This window comes from Anarhichas minor, unplaced genomic scaffold (genome assembly GCF_050575085.1).
Source record: "Anarhichas minor isolate MPS153535 unplaced genomic scaffold, ASM5057508v1 ptg000017l, whole genome shotgun sequence".
NCBI classification, from domain to species: domain Eukaryota; kingdom Metazoa; phylum Chordata; class Actinopteri; order Perciformes; family Anarhichadidae; genus Anarhichas; species Anarhichas minor.
In genome coordinates this window covers 12,473,838-12,496,498 of record NW_027466463.1, presented here as the reverse complement: position 1 = coordinate 12,496,498, position 22,661 = coordinate 12,473,838, and the positions used below count along the sequence as shown (strand labels likewise).

Sequence of the window (22,661 nt, the reverse complement as noted above, 5' to 3'; positions counted from 1 at the left end):
GAATTCTGTAAAGCTCATTAATTGCAGCAGACAACAAACCAACATTCACCCCATCCTGGTCCATGTTAATCTGGTGTTATCCTGTCTGCTGCTTTGTGACGAACTATTCTCCTCTTCCCCCTCCAAAACCAAGAGAAAATAGTTTAATGTGGCCGTAACAGTAGTAAATTATGGGAATTATGTGTATTATGTGTTTTACTGCAACACTCTTGCTTCATTGATACACAGATTTTCGTACCAGCATTTTTATTCTTGGATGAAATTTGTTTGTGAACAATCTATCTCCCTCTCTTTCTATATTTTTGGTATTATTAAGGTATTAGTGCAGATTTCTATTCCCTTTCAGATCTTAACATAACCTGGTCATTGTTGATTCAATTATTAAGTGATGCTGGCAGCTTGCAGCATCACACAACCTTCTAAGGACAATAGAAAATAAGATCCATACTCCATGCATTGAGAAACTTTATTTATATTTTCAACCTTCATTATACATGGTTGGTTACTTCTTATATGATATAAATCTAATGATTAGAACCCCGACAAAGAACCAAAGGATACACTCGATAAACATCTTATATAGTGAAAACAACAAAAGGCAAGTGATTTCAGCTTCAGTATGCTGCACATTTACGGTTATAAAGCAAAATTACTTCAATTTTCAGCAGACCACAAAAACAGAACACAACACAAGGAAAAGGCCTCTCGAATAGAAACACAATCTAAAAGCAAATGTATGTTGAGTGATTTTAGAATATGGATCATCTTTGAACGCCCTACACCAGAGTTTTGGCTGTCAGCAAACTGACTAGCAGGGTCACCAGTGAGGCCAACTGGCCTGAGGCACTGCTCGGGTTCCCCATTCTGGCTGTAAGAGAAGAATTAAAGTTTAGAGTACATAAAATGTATGCATCAAGATTAGTGTTATCAAAAGAGCAAAAGTCATGAGGAGATAAGAGGGTTTTACCTTTCCTATTGAGCGGCATGGTAAGTGGTCCTAGTGAGATGCCCGTCATGGCATGCTGGGATACGTCCCTTGCAACTCGGTTGTGGTGGCCTGGGTAGCAGTGCTGCAGGAAAACAACATTAGAGGTTTCTGTTAACGCACCTTTTAATAATCTATCCAAACTCATTACGAACGCACACAAACACAGTAGCACTTACAGCAGTGCAGTTGCTGTGTCTCTTAAGACACAGGTGGACCTGGCAGTGCAGGTAGATGGATGAAAAGTTGTTAAAGGTGAACATCTTGAAGGAGAATCGGGCCACAGTGGAGATGCCGTTCGCAACCAGCTCTACTGTACCATCTGCTGGGTTAGGACACCTGGAGGGAGATAGAAGTTACAATGTTACCAGCTGGACTATAAAATAAACAGGGTTAGGTTGTGAAAGTGAGGAAGGGTCGAGCGAGTGAAGAGAGGCCCTTCTAGAGTAAATCATTTTCTGGGTAATCAAGAACCAGTGATCAGAATGCTAAACTACATGCAGTTGCAATAGCTTGTTTACTCTTCATGTATGAGATCCCAGCGGACAGGGTAGCTGGCTAGGTTGACTGGCGTGGCCCAACAAGAGTCCACAATGGTGGAGATCTGCCTTGCATCGACTCCTTCTGTCCGAATCTCCACATATAGCCTCTGGTCAACTTCCATTTCTATGTTGCTGCCACTGGCCAGGGGGTAGCGGAAGCCAGCGTCCTGGTAGGGGATCATTCTCACATGATACTGTCCATGGCCTGATGGAAGCTTCTTTCTCACAATGCTGCAAAAAAACAACAAAGAAGTTGATTGCACTTGAGAAGGACCAATTCACTGGATTGTTCTTGGTAACAACGTCTTGTTGGCAATCTTTGACACATTCACAGAACAGGGACAGTTTTTTTTCTTTTCTTTTAACTTTTTTTCTTATTGTTGGTTGAAATGGCAAGTTTATTGAATGCATTGGGTGCAGAATGTGGGTAGTGGAGAAATTACACAACATTTATGACAACAAAGGGATGAATTATAACTAACTATTTTCAGTCTTTGTCATCATCGAGCATCACTGTCGCAGAAGATAAGTACTCAAAAAAGGTTTGAGGTGCAGATGTAGCACTGTTAAATATATGGTACTGTTATTGAAAACATAAATATTGAAACATACGTCGTGATGTATCACTATGGACATATGTTCACTATAACAAGGATTGTGGTAATTGTATTTAGTTAGCATAAAACATGTAAAGTAGATGGTGTTGTTATTGTTACCTCTCTACAGGGTTGATGCCCACATCCATAGACAGGGCCTGGGTCAGAAGGTATTCACAGCAGAAACGCAAATGAATGTTCCTCTGGCGGTTGATTAGCCCTCCATGAGGGTCCACGTCGCCGTGAATGGTGTTCTCATAGACGAAATGGGTTCCGTTGCTCTTAAAATTGAAATAACAAAATGGTAAACTTAAGTAAGTTGTTTGTACTTGTAATATGTCTGATGGAGCACATTAACGTCTAAAATGGACTGTACCCTGAGAGCTGTCCCACACAGATGGTCGTTATTGTTAAAGTGGAACACCAGTCGTCCGTCCTGAAGGGTCCCATTGCAGGAATCATCTCGGAGGTGGAGGGCGCTGGAGTGGAAGCCAGCTTCAAACAGCTGGCAGCGCGACAAAGACATGGTGCCTGAACTACTGGAACAACTGATGGACGAGTCTACGTGTATATATAAATAAATTTAAAAAAGAGAGAGAGAGAGATTTTAAAAACAATTCTGCAGTGTTTGTAGCTAATCTCATAGTTAGAGCTGCACTAATCAATATTTTCCTGGATTAAATAACTACTATATATGTAATTTGAAAGGTGTTGCTCATAGTGACAAACCCACAGAGTTGTGACTCACAGATATTGTAACAATCCTATAGGTTTATATTGACCATTTCAATCATTTTAATGCTGTTTCCATGAAATCATGTTTCGTCTCTCATTTTGGCATTGAGCACGGTTCACATTACTGCAATACCCATGAGCCTTGGCTGAGATTTGTTCAGGGGTGCCATTCAGATTGGCTGAATTCATTTAAAACTCACGCAGAATTTAAAAGTGAATTGGTTTGAACCGTAATCTTTAGCTTCCACATGCCGTCAGTCGTGCACAAACTGAATTCTAAGCTCTGGGATTGGATATGATGGCAAAAGAACGATGATAAACCGACACCCGAGTGGATATTATTGTTCTGTGGTCTTACGTTGGTGTATATTTCACAAACAGTGCCGTTGTACTACGAAGCAATTTCTACTACTCATCTTACACATATCACATCCAGGATCTATAGAACAATGGAGCTGCCCTCACCGTAGCTCTCATTGTTGGGCCGATGGTAGTCCTCAGCACAGAAGCAGCCGTACACACCGTGCTTCTTTCCACACCACTCATACTCTGTGCAGTCCAGCTGTTCGCAGGGGTCTGACTCGGCTATGGAGATTGTGGGGAAAGGATGAGAGTGATGAAACAGAAAAAAAAACAAGTAACAAAATACCTTTTTCCACAAGTAGGACAAATGGTTAAGTTCTGTTATCTCTCATTCATTATTTTGGCTGTCCATAACACCAGTGCAAACTTACCACACAGCAAAGCAGAGCGCCATGTCATTTGGGTTTTATGTTATTCTACCTGCTTTGTTGTCAAATAAATATATGAGACTGGTTCTTGCGAGTTTGTTCTCGTCATTGTCTTAATTACATTGATTTTGACTATATGCATTGCCCGTTAATGACGAAGCATCCCGACACGCTGGCTAATAGTGAGGTTATTAGGATGTGGTTCAACTATAGTAGGACAGCACTGATGGCCCAAGTATAAAATACATGGCCCGCCACTGATATATACGTATATATCTAACAATCATAAACAGCAGTATTAGCAGCAATCCAGGGGAAATGGGTATAATCTTGAAGTAATAACTACAGCAACTGTATGACTGACATGTTAATAACGTGAACAAATTACTAAGAGATTATACAAGCTCCAATTCACCTGTCGTCTGAGGAGTCGTCGTACATATGAAAACAAACACATAGATATAATTGGCTAAAAATCAGTCTGCTCTGCTAACATCAAAAACAAAAGTCAGTTAGTAACTTGTTAACTTGTAAGTTAAAGCAAAGCAATGCCTTGGGTGCGGTACCTCTGCAAACTCCACACTGGCAGAGGATGTAAATTGTGTATTATTCAAATATGTATTGATTTTGTATCAAATTTTGTCATTTAGTCATTTTTATTTTTCATTTTTCTGTATTCATTGTTCTGAATGATCTTTATCCCTTTCCTGCCCCTTTAGACTGCTTCTTCTGCTACTGTATTGTGACATGTGAATTTACCCTCTTGGGTTGTTGTTGAGGCAACAATTGTTGATGTTGGGGTGGCGGTTGTTGTTGTTATGGTAGTTGTTGTTGGGGCTGCAGTTGTTGATGTTGGGGGAGCAGTTGTTGATGTTGGGATGGCTGCAGTTGTTGTTGGGGCTGCAGTTGTTGATGTTGGGATGGCGGTTGTTGTTGTTATGGCAGTTGTTGTTGGGGCTGCAGTTGTTGATGTTGGGGGAGCAGTTGTTGTTATGGCAGTTGTTGGGGCTGCAATTGTTGATGTTGGGGGAGCAGTTGTTGATGTTGGGGTGGTGATTGTTGTTGTTATGGCAGTTGTTGTTGGGGCTGCAGTTGTTGATGTTGGGGGAGCAGTTGTTGTTATGGCAGTTGTTGGGGCTGCAGTTGTTGATGTTGGGGTGGCAGTTGTTGTTGTTGGGGTGGCGGTTGTTGTTATGGTAGTTGTTGTTGGGGCTGCAGTTGTTGATGTTGGGGGAGCAGTTGTTGATGTTGGGGTGGCGGTTGTTGTTATGGTTGTTGTTGTTGGGGCTGCAGTTGTTGATGTTGGGGGAGCAGTTGTTGTTGTTTGGGTGGCGGTTGTTGTTATGGTAGTTGTTGTTGGGGCTGCAGTTGTTGATGTTGGGGGAGCAGTTGTTGATGTTGGGGTGGCGGTTGTTGTTATGGTTGTTGGGGCTGCAGTTGTTGATGTTGGGGTGGCGGTTGTTGTTATGGTAGTTGTTGTTGGGGCTGCAGTTGTTGATGTTGGGGGAGCAGTTGTTGATGTTGGGGTGGCGGTTGTTGTTATGGTTGTTGTTGTTGGGGCTGCAGTTGTTGATGTTGGGGTGGCGGTTGTTGTTGGCGATAAAACAAATAATTTAAAGGGATCATTTCTTTTTTGCTTTTTTTGGTATTTTTGTCAGACACATATGCAACGCTGATTACTGTAATATGTGTGGTATTTGTTATGTACATTGGTACATAGAGGGTGATAAGAAGCTGTACAAGGAGGGACTTAGGACCCAGGGGAGCATGGAACCTGTAGTCTGTAACGTGTTAGTAGGACGTTATGCTAATAAAGAGTTGCAGTTAAGAGCAGTTTGTTCTCACGTGCTTATATGTTCATTTAAAAACACGACAATATGTATTTTAATTCATTTTTAGGCCGTCAGGGCCTGCAAGGCCTTCTCTGCTGGCCTAAACAGAATCACAAAGCTATATCTATTTTATAATTTAATAATTGTTCTTAAATACACTACATGTATTATAATTTATAAAAATATTTTTCCCATTATCTTATTTTCTCATTGCACAGCTACTGTCTTCCTCAGTTGCTCTGCTTCCAGTGCAGCTTGTTTTAAGTAGAGCTTTTATCCAATCAGATTTCACCTCTGTGTCTCTAGGTAAGAAGAGAGACAGAGGCCTGCAGAGTCTCAGGTGCATCCAGTGCAGTTTAAGTGAATGGGGACGATATTGTTGATTGTCATAGTGTTCAACCAATCAGATCTTTAGTTTGACATGTTGGGCGTATTCTTTGACCTGTCAGCACCTGCTAGCCGGCCTATAATGACATCAGCATTACATGCCGCTCAGTGTCCATGTGCAGCTCTGCCGCGAGTGCAGAGTGTGCTGTGATTGGTCAGTGGGCGAGCACGTGACTATCGTGAAACTTGACAGCAGAGGCTGTCGGTGGTGAATCACATCACGTGATGCAGCTCAGCCAATCAAATATGGGCATTCTGACTGAGCGAGATGTACCACACACCATGACACAGGAGACTGAGAACATTATATTTTCCTGAATTTAGGCTTTTGCATTTTTTAAATGCTCTAGCATTATTCAAACGACTAGTACCGAACGGTTTAATACGAAAATGTACATATAGTTACAGCCTTAAAAACGGCCCGCCACTGGTATATATGTAGGTCACATATCACATCCGGGATCTATAAAACAAAGCAGTGTTTTAAATGGAGCTGCCCTCACCGTAGCACTCATTGTTGGGCCGATGGTGGTGCTCATCACAGAAGCAGCCGTACACACCGTGCTTCTCACCACACCACTCATACTCTGTGCAGTCCAGCTGTTCGCAGGGGTCTGACTCAGCTATGGAGATTGTGGGGAAAGGATGAGACAAAGAGTGACGAAACAAGTAAAAAACTACCTTTTTCCACAAGTAGGACAAATGCTAAAGTTCTGTTAAACTAAGGATTATATCTCATTCATTATTTTGGCTGTCCATAAGCCCAGTGCAAACTTACCACACAGCAAAGCAGAGCGCCACTCAGTGATGTTTAACTCCAAGACAGAGCAGGTGCTCTCGTAGGCGGAGACTGCAGAACACAGCATGCCATTGGCTGGAGTGTAGAGGCAGAGGTCATAGACACAGGAACTGAAAAATGGCTGTGGATCAGAGTGCATGTGACATGCACGGAATGGACCGCTACTGTTGGTGATGACACTACAGAGCTCAGAGTATTCTTCCATATAGGGACAGTCATCCAATCCATTATCACTCCTTCCATCAGTGGATCCACATCTAGAAAATAGATGATTTGAGCTGACTTTGTTTATTTTGACATATTTTTCCGTCATATGTGTTTTGTTGTTTCTTTATGTAGTGAAGGATTGTTAACCCTGCAAGCTCTTTTCATAACATCTCACCCTGGTTGGCTTGTGGAGGATTTCCAGCTGTGTCCAAAGTGATTGTCATTTTGTGCCAAAGTGCCATTGGGCAAGACTTTGTCATCTGAACGATCCCTGTTGAAGTTTCCACACATGCCTGTGACTCTATTTTGATGGTATTGGGCCAGTCTGACCAGTAAAGTTCTCCGGCCGTCAAAGTGAACTTTTAAGTCAATGGCGTCGACCACGATGTAGCTTCCCTGTCTTACTACCTGAGCTAATGTTCCCACAGTGGTGGGAAGAGACACCTCACTTCCATTTACCTGGAAGGAGGAGAGATCAGAGAGAGACGGACAAGAAGGGAGGAGGCACTTGTTAGTAATTATATTTACAATACAGAGATACAGAAAGCTTTTCATCTTGCAAGTAATGAAGAGCTTACCTTTACTCTTTTGTTGGGTCCAATCCTGACATGCACACTCTCTAGTTGATTTGAGAGGTATACATCCACTGCTGACACAAACGACACACGGTTGTTGCCACGGTGATTATTGGTGGCTACTACCTGAAAGTGTTTTTCATTGATGCCGGGGTTCACACTCTCAGTAATGATGTAAGAGCATGTGCCCTGGAAATGGGCCAGTGCCCTATCAAAGGTGATGTAGTGTGGATCGCCCGTAACAGTGCAAGTAGACATCTCATCGAAACAGCCCAGCTGGCCATTTCTGATGGTGCACTCTTGTGTAGAAGTGCAAGATGCAGCAGAACAGCGCAGGTCATTGGGAGCATGGCATTCACACCGCTGGGAGCAACCCTCTGTCCAGAAGGATTCACCAGCCTGTAACATGTGAGAAAAACAGATGCAATAAAAATCAATGTGTGGTACAATAATAAGACAAAAAGACTGCTATGGGGAATAGGATAAGGAAATTGTCATGGGAATAATGGGCTTCAGAGTGCCGTAGTACACTTGTCACGTTCTGTCAGAAAGGCCCTTTAAATTGTTGTCATGTGATTTGCTATATTTTTACTGTAAAACGATAGTTACATAGCTACATTGCTTGGAACATCACTTGTCACTTTTGAATACCAAGTTGTCACTCAGTCTTGTAACTTGCAGCTTTGCGTCATTGTTTCATGAAATTCAATAGTCGCAGCAGAATAGAGGATAAAGTAATCCAAAACTGAGATATGTGTCTGCGTTCCTTGTCTGACTTTTTTCTTAAATGCTGTTGTCTTTAATTTTCTTTGTAAAATTATGCAATATGTTCATGTACATATATTTATACAACTTGTGGGCTGTGTATAACAGGTCTAATACTAATAAAATGCAAAAATAAAATAAACTAAAACTACTACAACTACAGTTGGTCAAAGTACAAAATGACAGTTGTGACACACAATATATGTAGCACAATAAAGTAGCAAATATTTGGTTCTCTGTCAACAGTATTTCTAAATATCTTGTACTTGATAATTTTAGGGAAATGAGGATCGCTTTTTATTGAGCACACTGATGCTGGCTGATTAAAAAAGAAGACAAAGGGATTCTGATATCTGTGATATAAGAGAGTTGCTTGACCAAAGTCAAATGATTTTGTGCAAAGACTGAAATCACAGAGACTGTCAGATGAATTATTCGGGCACAGTGATACAAATCTGGTTTGTTATCCATTTAGAGCTATATGACTTACATTATAGTAGAATCCGTCATATTGACAGCCACAGCTTTCCACGGGGACACATCTTGTCCCACTCCTGAGAAAACCTTCATTACAGAAACATCCCTCAGAGCAAACCTGCTCACAGATGGCATCAACGCTGCTGGCACAGATGTGACCACAGTCGGTACCACACAGCTCATAATGGCTGTTGGCGGGACATTCAAGTCCTTTATGAGAGAGGAATTAAAGATGCATGTCAGATGGTTGAAAAGTATTCAGTCAATTAACATAGCCTACACGTAGATGCAGTAGGTCGAGACTTCTTTGATTGTTTCCTAGGCTGTTTAAATGGTGGATAAACAACACATTGACTCGTTGACTTACTGCAGGTGGTGTTCTGTCTCCAAGGGTAGATTGGAACATTAGCAGACTGACAGGCACTGACGTATGTCTGAATGGCTCTGCACAGAAGATCTTGGCCTTGACTTCCCGACACGCAAACATCAAACACGCAGTCACTGAAATATGGTGCTGGGTTCACCTCCTCATGGCAGAAGCTTAAGGGGCCGTCAGATGTCTGAATCACCTCACATTGGGCTCTAGCAGGTAGCTCATTGTTGCATTGTGGGCAGGAGGAGCCACACCCATCACTGCAGGTGTAGTTGCTTGCCACTTTCCAGGCTGTCCCAAACTCCTGTGGAGTGGTAACCATCATTCCAGATGGGGTGTGGAAGTCATCATTTGGATTCCCATTGAAGTTTCCACAAAGTCCACATGTTTTTTGTCTGTAATGATGACAATAATTAAATACACCCAGAGTCAAAAATATGTTTAAACATTGAAGCTAAATGATTTAAACATTTGTAATAAAATCTTTTTCAGAATGTAAACTAAAGCATTCAAACATGGGCTGCAGTAAATGGCAGTTACCTGTAACTTGGAGGTACAGAGACAGACACTGTACTATATCCATCGTACATGACCCTCAGGCCAAAATCAGCACTGACATATGTGCGAAATCCACTTGCATAGATAGAGACAAGACTTCCATTCAGGACGACAGGTAAGTTCTTAGTTACTCCGTTCACCTTTAACAATGTACAAAGAAAATTGGATTAACAATCATAGATTTGTATTTTTGTTGCAACTATCTGGTGCTTTTAAAAATGATAGTCGCAAACCCAGCATAGATTAAAAATAGAGGAAAGTTCAGGAGAAAGAATATCTCCAACTGTTCAGAATTTGTGTAACTCACCTGTACCACACCACGGCTCTCCCTCGACATGTGCACTCGATAGCCTCCCACATTCACAAAAACTTCTGCTGTGATTGAAACTGGCTGCCCTCTCCACGGCTCATTCTTAGCTTCCACAGAAAATTGATGAAGCCCATGAGTGGCATTACAAAGGGTCGCCAAAACATAGCGGCAGGTTCCCTGGAAGTCATAGGCCTTGCGATCAAAGGTGAGGTAGTGGGGGTCACCAGAGGCAGAGCAGGTGCCATGAGGGTTGGGATGGCAGCCAAACTCACCCTCCACCACATGGCAGGACTCCTGGGGACCACAGGCGTTGGGGATACAGTGGACTGCCCCAGTAGTGCCATTACAGGAACACAAGCTCTGACATTCCTCAGCATCCCAGAATCGCTCTCCTCCTCGCCGATAGCGTCCTTGGTGATGGCATCCGCAGGCTGTAGGTCGGACGCACTGGTTGCCATCAAGGATAAAACCATCATCACACTGGCACCCATCCTGGCACACAGTGTCACAGACGAAAGGGAAAGAGAGGCTGGGGCAGGTGGAAGGACAAGAGCTTCCACAGACTTCATGATGGCTGTTTTGGGGGCAGTTTTGCTCTAGAGAAGAAGAAAAAATCAATTAATAAAACAAAGTCATTTACATTATATCAAAACAACCTACACCAAAAGGAGGCAAAGTGCTTACCACAGTGAGTTGCATTCCTCCAGCGTCCAAGGGCAACGCCCTGCTGTTGACACATCAGTGCATAATCTCGTAGGACTTCACATAGTGCTGATGCTGGATCTCTAGAGGCTCTAAGGATCCCCACACATGCATTCACATGCTGCTGGGAGTCCTCCATGGCCAAGCATTGGGCAAACGGCCCACGTGGTGAGCCAAGAATGCCACAGTACTCACGGGAATTGTTATTTGTTGTAGAGTCATGATTTACACTTTCCACACATTGTGCAGCGAGGGAGCCGTCCCGCCAACTGTCCCCAAAGTCCTGAGGGCTGGTGACCAGAATGCCGTTGGGTGTGCGGAAGTCGTCATGTGGCTGGCCATTGTAATTACCACAGAGTCCACCTAATGAACCGTTGTAGATACCAGGTGCAGTGACACGCACAAAGTGAGGCCAAACTGTCTGCACAGTTACACCAAAGGAAGTGCGAATGATGATACTGTGAATGCTGCTGTGGTAGATTTGGATTCGGTTGGATGCCGAGCTGAATGGTAGTCTTATCCGCTGACCGTCAACCTAAGGGACCATTTGAATAGTAGTTCAAATTACTTTGTAGTTCACAAGATTTAAACAAAAGTATGTGCTGTTAAATATTCAGAAGAAACAATTAAATCATTAAAGAACCTAAAACAGTTGTAATAATATTCATATTACTAAACTTTCTCACGTCAGCAATCCTTTTGTCAAATTTGTCTTCATTAGAGTTCAGATACCTAACTTTTAAAATGTTGGATGTATCACATTGGAATCTGTATTTTCAAAAAAGTTCCAATCACTTACCTCTACTCTGCTGCTCGCCATCTCAATAGACACGTGTGTTCCCTCTGCCTCAAACTTTAGCAACCTGGAAAAACCCTGCTGGCCTCTGGGCAGTTTTTCTGCTCTCACCACAAAATGTGGGTAACTAGACAATCCCATTACTTTGGCAAGGGTCAATCGACACGCCCCAGGATACAGGTATGTCAATCCATCAAACGTTTGATATGACACTGGACCTTTTATCCAGCATGTTCCATAGCTGTTAGGTCTGCATCCTCTTTCTCCCTCCTCCACACGGCATGATTCAAGTGGACCACAACCATGGGAGTGGCAAGTCATGGAGCCATAACTGCAGCTACAACGTCTTCCACAGTCGTTGTCTAGTATAACAGTTTCTCCAGAGCGGTAGTAGCGACCCTCAAAGCTACAGCCACACTCAGCATGAGGGATGCAGACCCCAGCACTAAGTATGTAGCCTGAATTGCAGATGCAGCTCTCCTGGACAGGAAGAGGGCAGTCGAAGGTAGAATTGGGGCTGACACAGGTAGCTGGACATGCTGTGCCTCGCGGCTCAAAGTGGCTGTTTGCTGGGCATTGGATTTCTAGACAAAAGAAAACAAGATGTATCTTGACATCATGACAGCCCAAGGATTATATGAAATAATGTTTTTGACTGACAGACATACCACAGAAGCCTTGCCTCCTCCAGCTTGGCAGCTGTACACCATTCTGTTGACATCGACTTGCATACACATTTAGGGCTTGGCACAGAATGGGTTGATATCCTTCTCCTACACACAGATCATACACACAGCTTTGCAAAAATGTCTGTGGGGGAAGTTGTTGATGGCAAGCAGCAAAAGGTCCAGAAGTGCTCTGGAGGATACCACAATGAGCAGTATTGCTGTATAAAGCTGTCTGAGCCTCAGTACAGTCCGCACAGCTCAGACCTCCACACTGTGCCTCACAACCAGTCTCATTGTCTTCCGATGCTTGCCAGCTGTTGGCGAAATCCACATCAGAGCTTACAACTTCTCCTTGGCGGGTACGAAAGTCATCCCTGCGATCATTGTTGAAGTTTCCACACAGGCCACATGTTGCATTCTGGTAAGTGTAGGGCACCCTGATCCTAACATAATAATTTGTGTCATAAGACACCTCCAAGCCAAAGTCAGTACTGACGATCACAGAAAAACCTGACTCGTAAACCTGGACCGTGCCATTGTTGAGAGAGAATGGAGTGTGTGCAAAGATGCCATTAACCTGTAAACACACCAACAAGCAAAGACATAGTTGTAAAAATATGAACAAAATTAAAATATCACAGTAAGTGGAGACTTATTTCTTAATACCAACCTTAACTGCACCACGACGTCCCTTGACGAGCTCAATGGTTTCATTATAGACAAACACTTTGACCAGTCGTGTCCAGGAAACACGAGTGCTGCCCCGATGCTCGTTCTTGCCCTCTACTCGATAGTAGGGCAACCCACGACCACATTGCTCAGAGAGAACATAAGTGCAGGTGCCTTGGAAGTGAAACACTTTGTTATCGAAGGTATAGTAATGTGGATCACCACTAATGGTGCAGGTGCCTCTCCGCACCTTCTGGCAGGTGAACTGAAAGGCAGTAGGTTGGCAGATTTGGGAAAAGGAGCAGTGTTTGTTGTGACACTGCAGGCCTGCTGAGGTGCAGGTGCACTTCTGTGCACAGGTACTGTCACTCCAGAATGAGTCACCAAGCTGCACGAATTCACCTTCAGAAGAATGAAAGGAAAAGTTCACTTCAAGGAATAGACTGAAACGTGTCGACACTATTACTTTTAAAACATTAGACATTTGACTTTAATTTTTTGTGGACAATTTTTCCTTTGTTTTTATAATAAACAGTAGAACGGTGACAAAAATTAGGGGATAAAGAAGAGGATGCCTTGCAAGAAAAGTCGCCAGCCGCCTTCAACTTGAGACAATACATTGTCGTGGTCAGCGCTTGCCTTTTGAGAACTACTTTGGCATGAAATGAAAAAACTTAACTTGCAATGCCATGCAATTCAATGATGTCACCATATTCTAATGTAATACCAGTATGCACATTGTACTCAGCTGTCTGCAGCAAAAAAGACATTGTTTATTTAGTTCAACAAACACTTAATACATATCTCCATTGAGTGGTGATCACATATCCACATTACTGTAAAGAACTACCTATGGTGACCACCCTCTGGTTCTGATCTTACCATTGTAAGTACAGCCTCTTGATCCATGGTCCGTCCGGAAAGCCCAGCGACCGGGCACATTGACATTGCTGCTCAGTCGGAAATTTGAGTTACTGCCTGATGCATTGTTAGAGAATGATCCAGGGATGGTGAAATGGTGAGTGGAGCTCACTGTGTCATATCCAGCCTGGAAATACATGTCACATAAATACAAGTAGTTTTATTTTTTGTTTTTGTGCATCTGCATTCAGGTTTAAGTAAGTCATGGCCAGTTTTACATTGTAAGTCACATATCATTTTAATGCCTCTAACCTGTATATTTTGAGTTGTTGAGGCTATTATCCCATAATTCATCAGCACAAATGAGTACTGGCCACCAGAGATCAAGACTGCTTGAACTGTTGTTTTCTGAAAAAAAATTACTTGTGGTTATTATAGTAAATATATGTTGTAATAGGTCAAATATACGTCCTATGTGTTTCCTCATTTAGAGCAAGATAACTTACTGTTCCAGTGGTGGGATAGTAGGCCACCTCATACCATGTTGCAACAAAGACCCAGTTGGCATTGAAACTCAATCCTGGGAAGTAGCGATTAATGTCTTGCGTAGCTTGGTGGAGGATGCTGCCACTGGTGTATTGGTTGTAGTAGACCTGACCATTCTCTCTGTTGTCTAAATCTACCCAGAGTGGAGCAATGACGTCCCTGGATCCATGCAGTGGAAACCTTTGAGGGGTGTAACTTCTCCAAGGTGAGTTAAAGGTCAGATGTCCATTGTGGTTCACCTGGAAACAAGTTAACCAGTTCTTACTAACGAAGAATTAGTAACATTTACTACACCCATCAACATATGTATTGCTCGTACTTTATAACCTTATTATAACAATATATTGACAACAACCTAACTGCAGTACTTCTTTAATACCTGTTTCAGTTGAAGTCAAATATAAAGTATTATTAGTTTAATAACATAGTGCAGTTTGTTTTTACGTCACCAATTTATGAATTAACTTCATTAATTTATTTGTTGCACATTTATAACACAGTTCTTGTGATTTACTAACCAGTGGATGAAAAGTGGATTCCTCCACAAAACATAAAAGATATGGATTTTGTATTTGCTAATATTATATTTACATACATAAATCTGATTATGCGGCCGTCCGAAATACAGAAATCGTCGTTGCAGGCGAATGTTAGGAGAACTTCCATCATCTATGTCATTGCTTCTTGTTCCGTTAATTGCGTAGAGGGTTCCTAGAAAGAACAAAAGACATCACATTTTTAAGAAGAGATGGAATGTCCTTCCATCGTGTTTTTTTGTACATTTCTAGATCACCACACCTAACCTATCATACCAATGTTTGAAACAAAATATGCTTTTTGTGTTATTTGTGTTTTTGTGGACTCTTTTAATCTAATATTCTGATCAACCAAAATAAACCTTTTTCCCAACAGCCATTATTGCATGTTATAGCAGGAACAGCACAGATGTCATTGAAAACATTAGAAAAGACAGCATTCTCTCAAAGGCTCACTGGCTTTGCTTTCTGGGACAGTCAAAATTACTTCTGTCAAAAAGTTCTAATTTAAAAAGCAATGTAACACCACCTGAAGATCTTGTTTTCTACACCATAAAATCACCGTTGGGCATAGTTGCAGGTGCAGCACAGTAACCTTTGTACCACATACCAAGTGCAACCAGAGGGTGGCGGTGAAACACCACCTTTCGACCTGGTATTTATAACTTGTTAACTTGTAAATTAAAGCAAAGCAACACCTTGGGTGTGGTACCTCTGCAACCTCCACACTGGCATAGGATGTATATAGACATATACATATGTCTATATACATATGTCTATATACATATGTATATATACATATACATATACATACATATATATAGATACATATATATAACAATCAAACAGCGGTATTAGCTGCAATCCAGGGGAAATGGGTATAATCTTGAAGTAATAACTAGAGCAACTGTATGACTGACATGTTAATAGCATGAACAAATTACTAAGAGATTATCTAAACTCCAATTCACCTGTTGTCTGAGGAGTCACCGTACCTATGAAAACAAATACATAGATTTAATTGGATAAATATCAGTCTGCTCTGCTAACATCAAAAACAAAAGTCTTTTAGTGAATTTACGTAAATACAACAAAAATAAAAATGTATTTAATTGATACATCAGCCTGGTATTTGTAACTTGTTAACTTGTAAGTTAAATTAAAGCAAAGCGATGCCTTGGGTTTGGTAGCTCTGCAACCTCCACACTTGCATAGGATGTAAATTGTGTATTTTGTATATATGTATGTCTAAATATATACATAACAATTATAAACAGCAGTATTAGCAGCAATCCAGGGGAAATGGGTATAATCTTGAAGTAATAACTAGAGCAACTGTATGACTGACATGTTAATAGCATGAACAAATTACTAAGAGATTATCTAAACTCCAATTCACCTGTCGTCTGAGGAGTCACCGTACCTATGAAAACAAATACATAGATTTAATTGGATAAATATCAGTCTGCTCTGCTAACATCAAAAACAAAAGTCTTTTAGTGAATTTACGTAAATACAACAAAAATAAAAATGTATTTAATTGATACATCAGCCTGGTATTTGTAACTTGTTAACTTGTAAGTTAAATTAAAGCAAAGCAATGCCTTGGGTTTGGTAGCTCTGCAACCTCCACACTTGCATAGGATGTAAATTGTGTATTTTGTATATATGTATGTCTAAATATATACATAACAATTATAAACAGCAGTATTAGCAGCAATCCAGGGGAAATGGGTATAATCTTGAATTAATAACTAGAGCAACTGTATGACTGACATGTTAATAGCATGAACAAATTACTAAGAGATTATCTAAACTCCAATTCACCTGTTGTCTGAGGAGTCACCGTACCTATGAAAACAAATACATAGATTTAATTGGATAAATATCAGTCTGCTCTGCTAACATCAAAAACAAAAGTCTTTTAGTGAATTTACGTAAATACAACAAAAATAAAAATGTATTTAATTGATACATCAGCCTGGTATTTGTAACTTGTTAACTTGTAAGTTAAATTAAAGCAAAGCGATGCCTTGGGTTTGGTAGCTCTGCAACCTCCACACTTGCATAGGATGTAAATTGTGTATTTTGTATATATGTATGTCTAAATATATACATAACAATTATAAACAGCAGTATTAGCAGCAATCCAGGGGAAATGGGTATAATCTTGAAGTAATAACTAGAGCAACTGTATGACTGACATGTTAATAGCATGAACAAATTACTAAGAGATTATCTAAACTCCAATTCACCTGTCGTCTGAGGAGTCACCGTACCTATGAAAACAAATACATAGATTTAATTGGATAAATATCAGTCTGCTCTGCTAACATCAAAAACAAAAGTCTTTTAGTGAATTTACGTAAATACAACAAAAATAAAAATGTATTTAATTGATACATCAGCCTGGTATTTGTAACTTGTTAACTTGTAAGTTAAATTAAAGCAAAGCAATGCCTTGGGTTTGGTAGCTCTGCAACCTCCACACTTGCATAGGATGTAAATTGTGTATTTTGTATATATGTATGTCTAAATATATACATAACAATTATAAACAGCAGTATTAGCAGCAATCCAGGGGAAATGGGTATAATCTTGAATTAATAACTAGAGCAACTGTATGACTGACATGTTAATAGCATGAACAAATTACTAAGAGATTATCTAAACTCCAATTCACCTGTTGTCTGAGGAGTCACCGTACCTATGAAAACAAATACATAGATTTAATTGGATAAATATCAGTCTGCTCTGCTAACATCAAAAACAAAAGTCTTTTCGTGAATTTACGTAAATACAACAAAAATAAAAATGTATTTAATTGATACATCAGCCTGGTATTTGTAACTTGTTAACTTGTAAGTTAAATTAAAGCAAAGCAATGCCTTGGGTTTGGTAGCTCTGCAACCTCCACACTTGCATAGGATGTAAATTGTGTATTTTGTATATACAGGACTGTCTCAGAAAATTAGAATATTGTGATAAAGTTCTTTATTTTCTGTAATGCAATTAAAAAAACAAAAATGTCATGCATTCTGGATTCATTACAAATCAACTGAAATATTGCAAGCCTTTTATTCTATTAATATTGCTGATTATGGCTTACAGCTTAAGAAAACTCAAATATCCTATCTCTAAATATTAGAATATCATGAAAAAGTATACTAGTAGGGTATTCAACTAATCACTTGAATCGTCTAATTAACTCGAAACACCTGCAAGGGTTTTCTGAGCCTTGAAAAACACTCAGCTTGGTTCAGTAAACTAAATCACAAGTATGGGGAAGACTGCTGATCTGACTGCTGTCCAGAGGACCATCATTGACACCCTCCATCAGGAGGGTAAGACACAAAAAGAAATTTCTCAAAGAGCAAGCTGTTCACAGAGTGCAGTGTCAAAGCACATCCACAAAACGTCTGTTGGAAGGGGGAAATGTGGCAGGAAACGCTGCACAACCAAGAGAGATGACCGCAGCCTTAACAGCATTGTGAAGAAGAGTCGCTTCCAGAATTTGGGGGAGCTTCAAAGACAGTGGACTGAAGCTGGAGTCCAGGTATCAAAAGCCACTGTTCACAGACGTGTCCGGGAAATGGGCTACAATAGCCGTATTCCCATGGTCAAGCCACTTCTGAACTCAAGACAACGGAAGAAGCGTCTGACTTGGGCTATGGAAAAGAAGCACCGGACAGTTGCAGAGTGGTCCAAAGTCCTCTTTTCAGACTAAAGCAAGTGTTGTATTTCATTTGGAAGTCAAGGCGCCAGAGTCTGGAGAAAGGCTGGAGAGGAGCAAAATCCAAGTTGCTTGAAATCCAGTGTGAATTTGTGGGGTATTGTGAAGAGGAAGCTGAAAGACACCAGACCCAACAATGCAAATGAGCTAAAGGCCGCTATTGAAGCATCCTGGGCATCCATAACACCTCAGCAATGCCACAGGCTGATTGCCTCCAGGCCACGCCGCATTGATGCTGTAATCCGTGCAAAAGGATTCCCAACCAAGTACTGAGTGCATTAATGGACATTTTCTAATGTTTGATTTTGTTTTGCTGTTATCAATCTTTTTTTTAACTTGGTCTGAGGAAATATTCTAATATTTAGAGATAGGATGCTGTAAGCCATAATCAGCAATATTAATAGAATAAAAGGCTTGCAATATTTCAGTTGATTTGTAATGAATCCAGAATGCATGACATTTTTGTTTTTTTAATTGCATTACAGAAAATAAAGAACTTTATCACAATATTCAAATTTTCTGAGACAGTCCTGTATGTATGTCTAAATATATACATAACAATTATAAACAGCAGTATTAGCAGCAATCCAGGGGAAATGGGTATAATCTTGAATTAATAACTAGAGCAACTGTATGACTGACATGTTAATAGCATGAACAAATTACTAAGAGATTATCTAAACTCCAATTCACCTGTTGTCTGAGGAGTCACCGTACCTATGAAAACAAATACATAGATTTAATTGGATAAATATCAGTCTGCTCTGCTAACATCAAAAACAAAAGTCTTTTAGTGAATTTACGTAAATACAACAAAAATAAAAATGTATTTAATTGATACATCAGCCTGGTATTTGTAACTTGTTAACTTGTAAGTTAAATTAAAGCAAAGCAATGCCTTGGGTTTGGTAGCTCTGCAACCTCCACACTTGCATAGGATGTAAATTGTGTATTTTGTATATATGTATGTCTAAATATATACATAACAATTATAAACAGCAGTATTAGCAGCAATCCAGGGGAAATGGGTATAATCTTGAATTAATAACTAGAGCAACTGTATGACTGACATGTTAATAGCATGAACAAATTACTAAGAGATTATCTAAACTCCAATTCACCTGTTGTCTGAGGAGTCACCGTACCTATGAAAACAAATACATAGATTTAATTGGATAAATATCAGTCTGCTCTGCTAACATCAAAAACAAAAGTCTTTTAGTGAATTTACGTAAATACAACAAAAATAAAAATGTATTTAATTGATACATCAGCCTGGTATTTGTAACTTGTTAACTTGTAAGTTAAATTAAAGCAAAGCAATGCCTTGGGTTTGGTAGCTCTGCAACCTCCACACTTGCATAGGATGTAAATTGTGTATTTTGTATATATGTATGTCTAAATATATACATAACAATTATAAACAGCAGTATTAGCAGCAATCCAGGGGAAATGGGTATAATCTTGAATTAATAACTAGAGCAACTGTATGACTGACATGTTAATAGCATGAACAAATTACTAAGAGATTATCTAAACTCCAATTCACCTGTCGTCTGAGGAGTCACCGTACCTATGAAAACAAATACATAGATATAATTGGAAAACAATCAGTCTGCTAACATCAAGTCTGTTAGTGAATTTACTTAAATACAACAAAACTAAAAATGTATTTAATTGAAACGGACTGAATTTGATACTTACTTATCAATCCCAAAAGCAGCACAGGCAACATGATTAGATTTGCCATTCTGCAAAGCCCCAAATATAAACCTGCCGACCAAATGTATTTAATTAAATTCCAAAAAACTAGAAAGCACTCAGAGACTGCATACCCAAACCAAGGATGCATAGTCATGGACTTTAAATGTGTTATGGTTTTATAATAGCAAAAGATGTTTAGAGATTTAAATTCCTGTTGATCAAGATATACATTAAAATGCCCATCATACACAAAATTGTCATACATGTAAAAAAGACATATCTTAGAAAGTTAAGAAATTCTGGAGTTTTATATATATACAGTATTTGGAAAATGCTAACAATATCAAGCAGGCAGTTTAAAATTAATATCTTATTTTAAAATAAAATCAATTAATTACCTGTTCGCATGTGCTTCTTCACAGCCACGTATTGCAGTAACTGTGAGTGAGCACCCCCCGGAACAGTTCTCCGTACATGTTTATTTATACCATCAGAAAGAGAAAGGAGACAGAAAAATAGGGGGGGGCAAGTCATGTGTGCATCATGTCTGGTATATTTCCTCTGCAAAACAGGAAACTGCACAGCAGGTGCCTCATCTTAAGCTATTGCTTAATATGGAAATGTTTTAGGTGACAACAGGTGCTTCCTCTTACGCTTATGCTGATGTTTCATACAGAGACTTTATGCAGAGAACATGTTAACACATATTTTTACCGTTACAGTACTTGCTTCAAAGGAGTATTAATTATTGTTGTATCTCAAATGATATTGTTACCCTCGTAAAAAAAATGCACGCAGACCTTTACTGGCTGGTGCATGATCATAGAAAATGATTGATTTGTTTGAGGGGTCTGCAGTGAGGGTGTCATAGTAGCCTTCTTGATGGGTGAGAATAACAATTCTGCAATTATTTAAAGGATTTTCAATAAAAGACAATAAGCAAACAAACTGTCACGGGATTTCACGGATAGGACCCAAACGCAAGACCACAGGAGACAGAGTATGGTGAAACAGACTTTATTTAGCCAGAGTAGAGAGGACAGAAAGGTGTGTGAAGGTGTGGAGCCCGTGGTCCGACACCAGAGAGCAGATCGACGGTGTGAGTCCCGTGGCTCGACACCGGAGGGCTGGTAGCTCGACGGTGTGATGTCCCGTGGCTCGACACCGGAGGGCTGGTAGCTTGACGGTGAGATGTCCCGTGGCTCGACACTGGAGAGCTGGCAGCTTGACGGCGTGTGTAGTCCGCTAACACAACGGAGGGCAGAGCGGCGGTGAGTAGTCCGTAAACACAGAGGGCACGGGGGATTCCCGGACCGACGGACACCGGAGGCAAGCGCTCGAGGGAGAAGATGCAACGGGGTTGAATCGGGTGAAAGACGGTACGACCTGACAACCCCAGACTGCAGGACCAGAGTTTATATATTGCCAGGGGAATCGTTAGTGGGACCTGAGTCTGGTGTGTCAGGCTGCAGGAGGGAATTGGCTGGAGTGGCTGCAGCTGTGTGGCAATGGGAGGTGTCTGGTCTGACAGGGATCCTGACACAAACGTTCTATTATCTTTCGGTCGCCATCCATTTAACCGTATCAGTTCTTTTAAGTTCTTTTGAAAAAGGAGTGCAATGATTGTGAAGTTATTATTATAACTTATCAGTAGGTTTATATATCTTCTATATGTTTAGTCCAGCATTCAGTTCCCTTTTTTGTTTATTTCTAGTTTAGTTAAAAGTAACCCAGTTTATTCATTAGAAAAGTAAAGGATACCATCATCTAAATTAACTTAAGAATACCAATATGTTATTTTCATGGTCTAGAGAAGTTCAATCATTTCAATCATTATTTATGAACATGACTCTCTCAAAGCCAGAAACCAGAGAAGTAAATCTATAATTAGTATAAAGTCTGATGCTGCTCAATAGACAATGGATGGGAGGCTCAGGTCATAGGAATAACACGCAGGAATCTTTAAAATGTGTTCCCCTTTTACAGTCACACCATTAACTACCTGCCAGTGAATCTGAATGGTTTAAGTAGGTGTGTAACTAACTGGAAAACCAATCCATACAAAGAAACAATGTGTAATAGGTTGAGGTACTTAAAATGCACTTCAACAATGTGACTGTTTGAAATGTGCAAGATGAAGGAGTGTTGGCATGCAGCATAAAATCAACAAACACTCAACCACAGTGATTTCAAGACAATAAAGGCTATCATTGTTATGGGGTAGTGTAGTTAGTGGACCCAAACGCACGCACACACACAGCAGTTTTACTCCAGCCAAGACTTTATTTAAATGTGCAGGAGGAGTCAAAGAATGAACAAACAAAAAACAAAGACTAACTGTCCAGCAAATTAAAGTCACTCCTCTTTCTCCACCGGAGTAGGGAGGGAAGCTCAACCGCACTCAATACTGAAGGAACAGAAAAACAAACAGATTACGATCTTCACTGAATCGGTGTTCAGCCTTACGTGACCAGACTGGTAACCGGACGGACTGACGACGCGCCGGTGAAACGCCGAGGTATTTAAGTCAGCCAGCGGCGATCACTGGAATGAGCCACAGCTGAGCCTAAGGAG

At 40.5% G+C, this 22,661-nt stretch overlaps 1 protein-coding gene across 1 annotated transcript; it reads right to left on the bottom strand.

The window, feature by feature from the left end:
* Positions 1–448: 448 nt before the first annotated feature.
* LOC142951864 (alpha-tectorin-like) lies at positions 449–20,525 on the bottom strand. Its single transcript, XM_076093715.1, has 27 exons — positions 20,486–20,525; positions 20,088–20,156; positions 19,933–19,956; positions 14,710–14,825; positions 14,075–14,353; positions 13,881–13,976; positions 13,590–13,755; positions 12,709–13,109; positions 12,039–12,615; positions 11,374–11,954; positions 10,557–11,109; positions 9,870–10,468; positions 9,545–9,702; positions 8,999–9,399; positions 8,645–8,841; positions 7,393–7,788; positions 6,990–7,273; positions 6,587–6,864; positions 6,312–6,431; positions 4,349–5,149; positions 3,324–3,443; positions 2,500–2,684; positions 2,244–2,404; positions 1,507–1,758; positions 1,165–1,324; positions 968–1,070; positions 449–868 (listed from the first exon to the last, which is right to left on the bottom strand). The coding sequence occupies exons 1-27, from the start codon at positions 20,493–20,495 to the stop codon at positions 777–779; spliced, it is 7,179 nt and encodes a 2,392-aa protein (XP_075949830.1). The 5' UTR covers positions 20,496–20,525; the 3' UTR covers positions 449–776.
* Between the last annotated feature and the right edge of the window lie 2,136 nt (positions 20,526–22,661).

Bases quoted from the DNA above. Each gene is read 5' to 3' on its own strand.
- LOC142951864 (XM_076093715.1), bottom strand. The intron at 13,110-13,589 runs GTAAGATCAGAA...ATTCTTCTGAAG, and splicing joins AAGAGGCTGTACTTACAATG to GTGAATTCGTGCAGCTTGGT. The intron at 7,274-7,392 runs GTAAGCTCTTCA...TCCTCCTTCCAG, and splicing joins GACCCAACAAAAGAGTAAAG to GTAAATGGAAGTGAGGTGTC.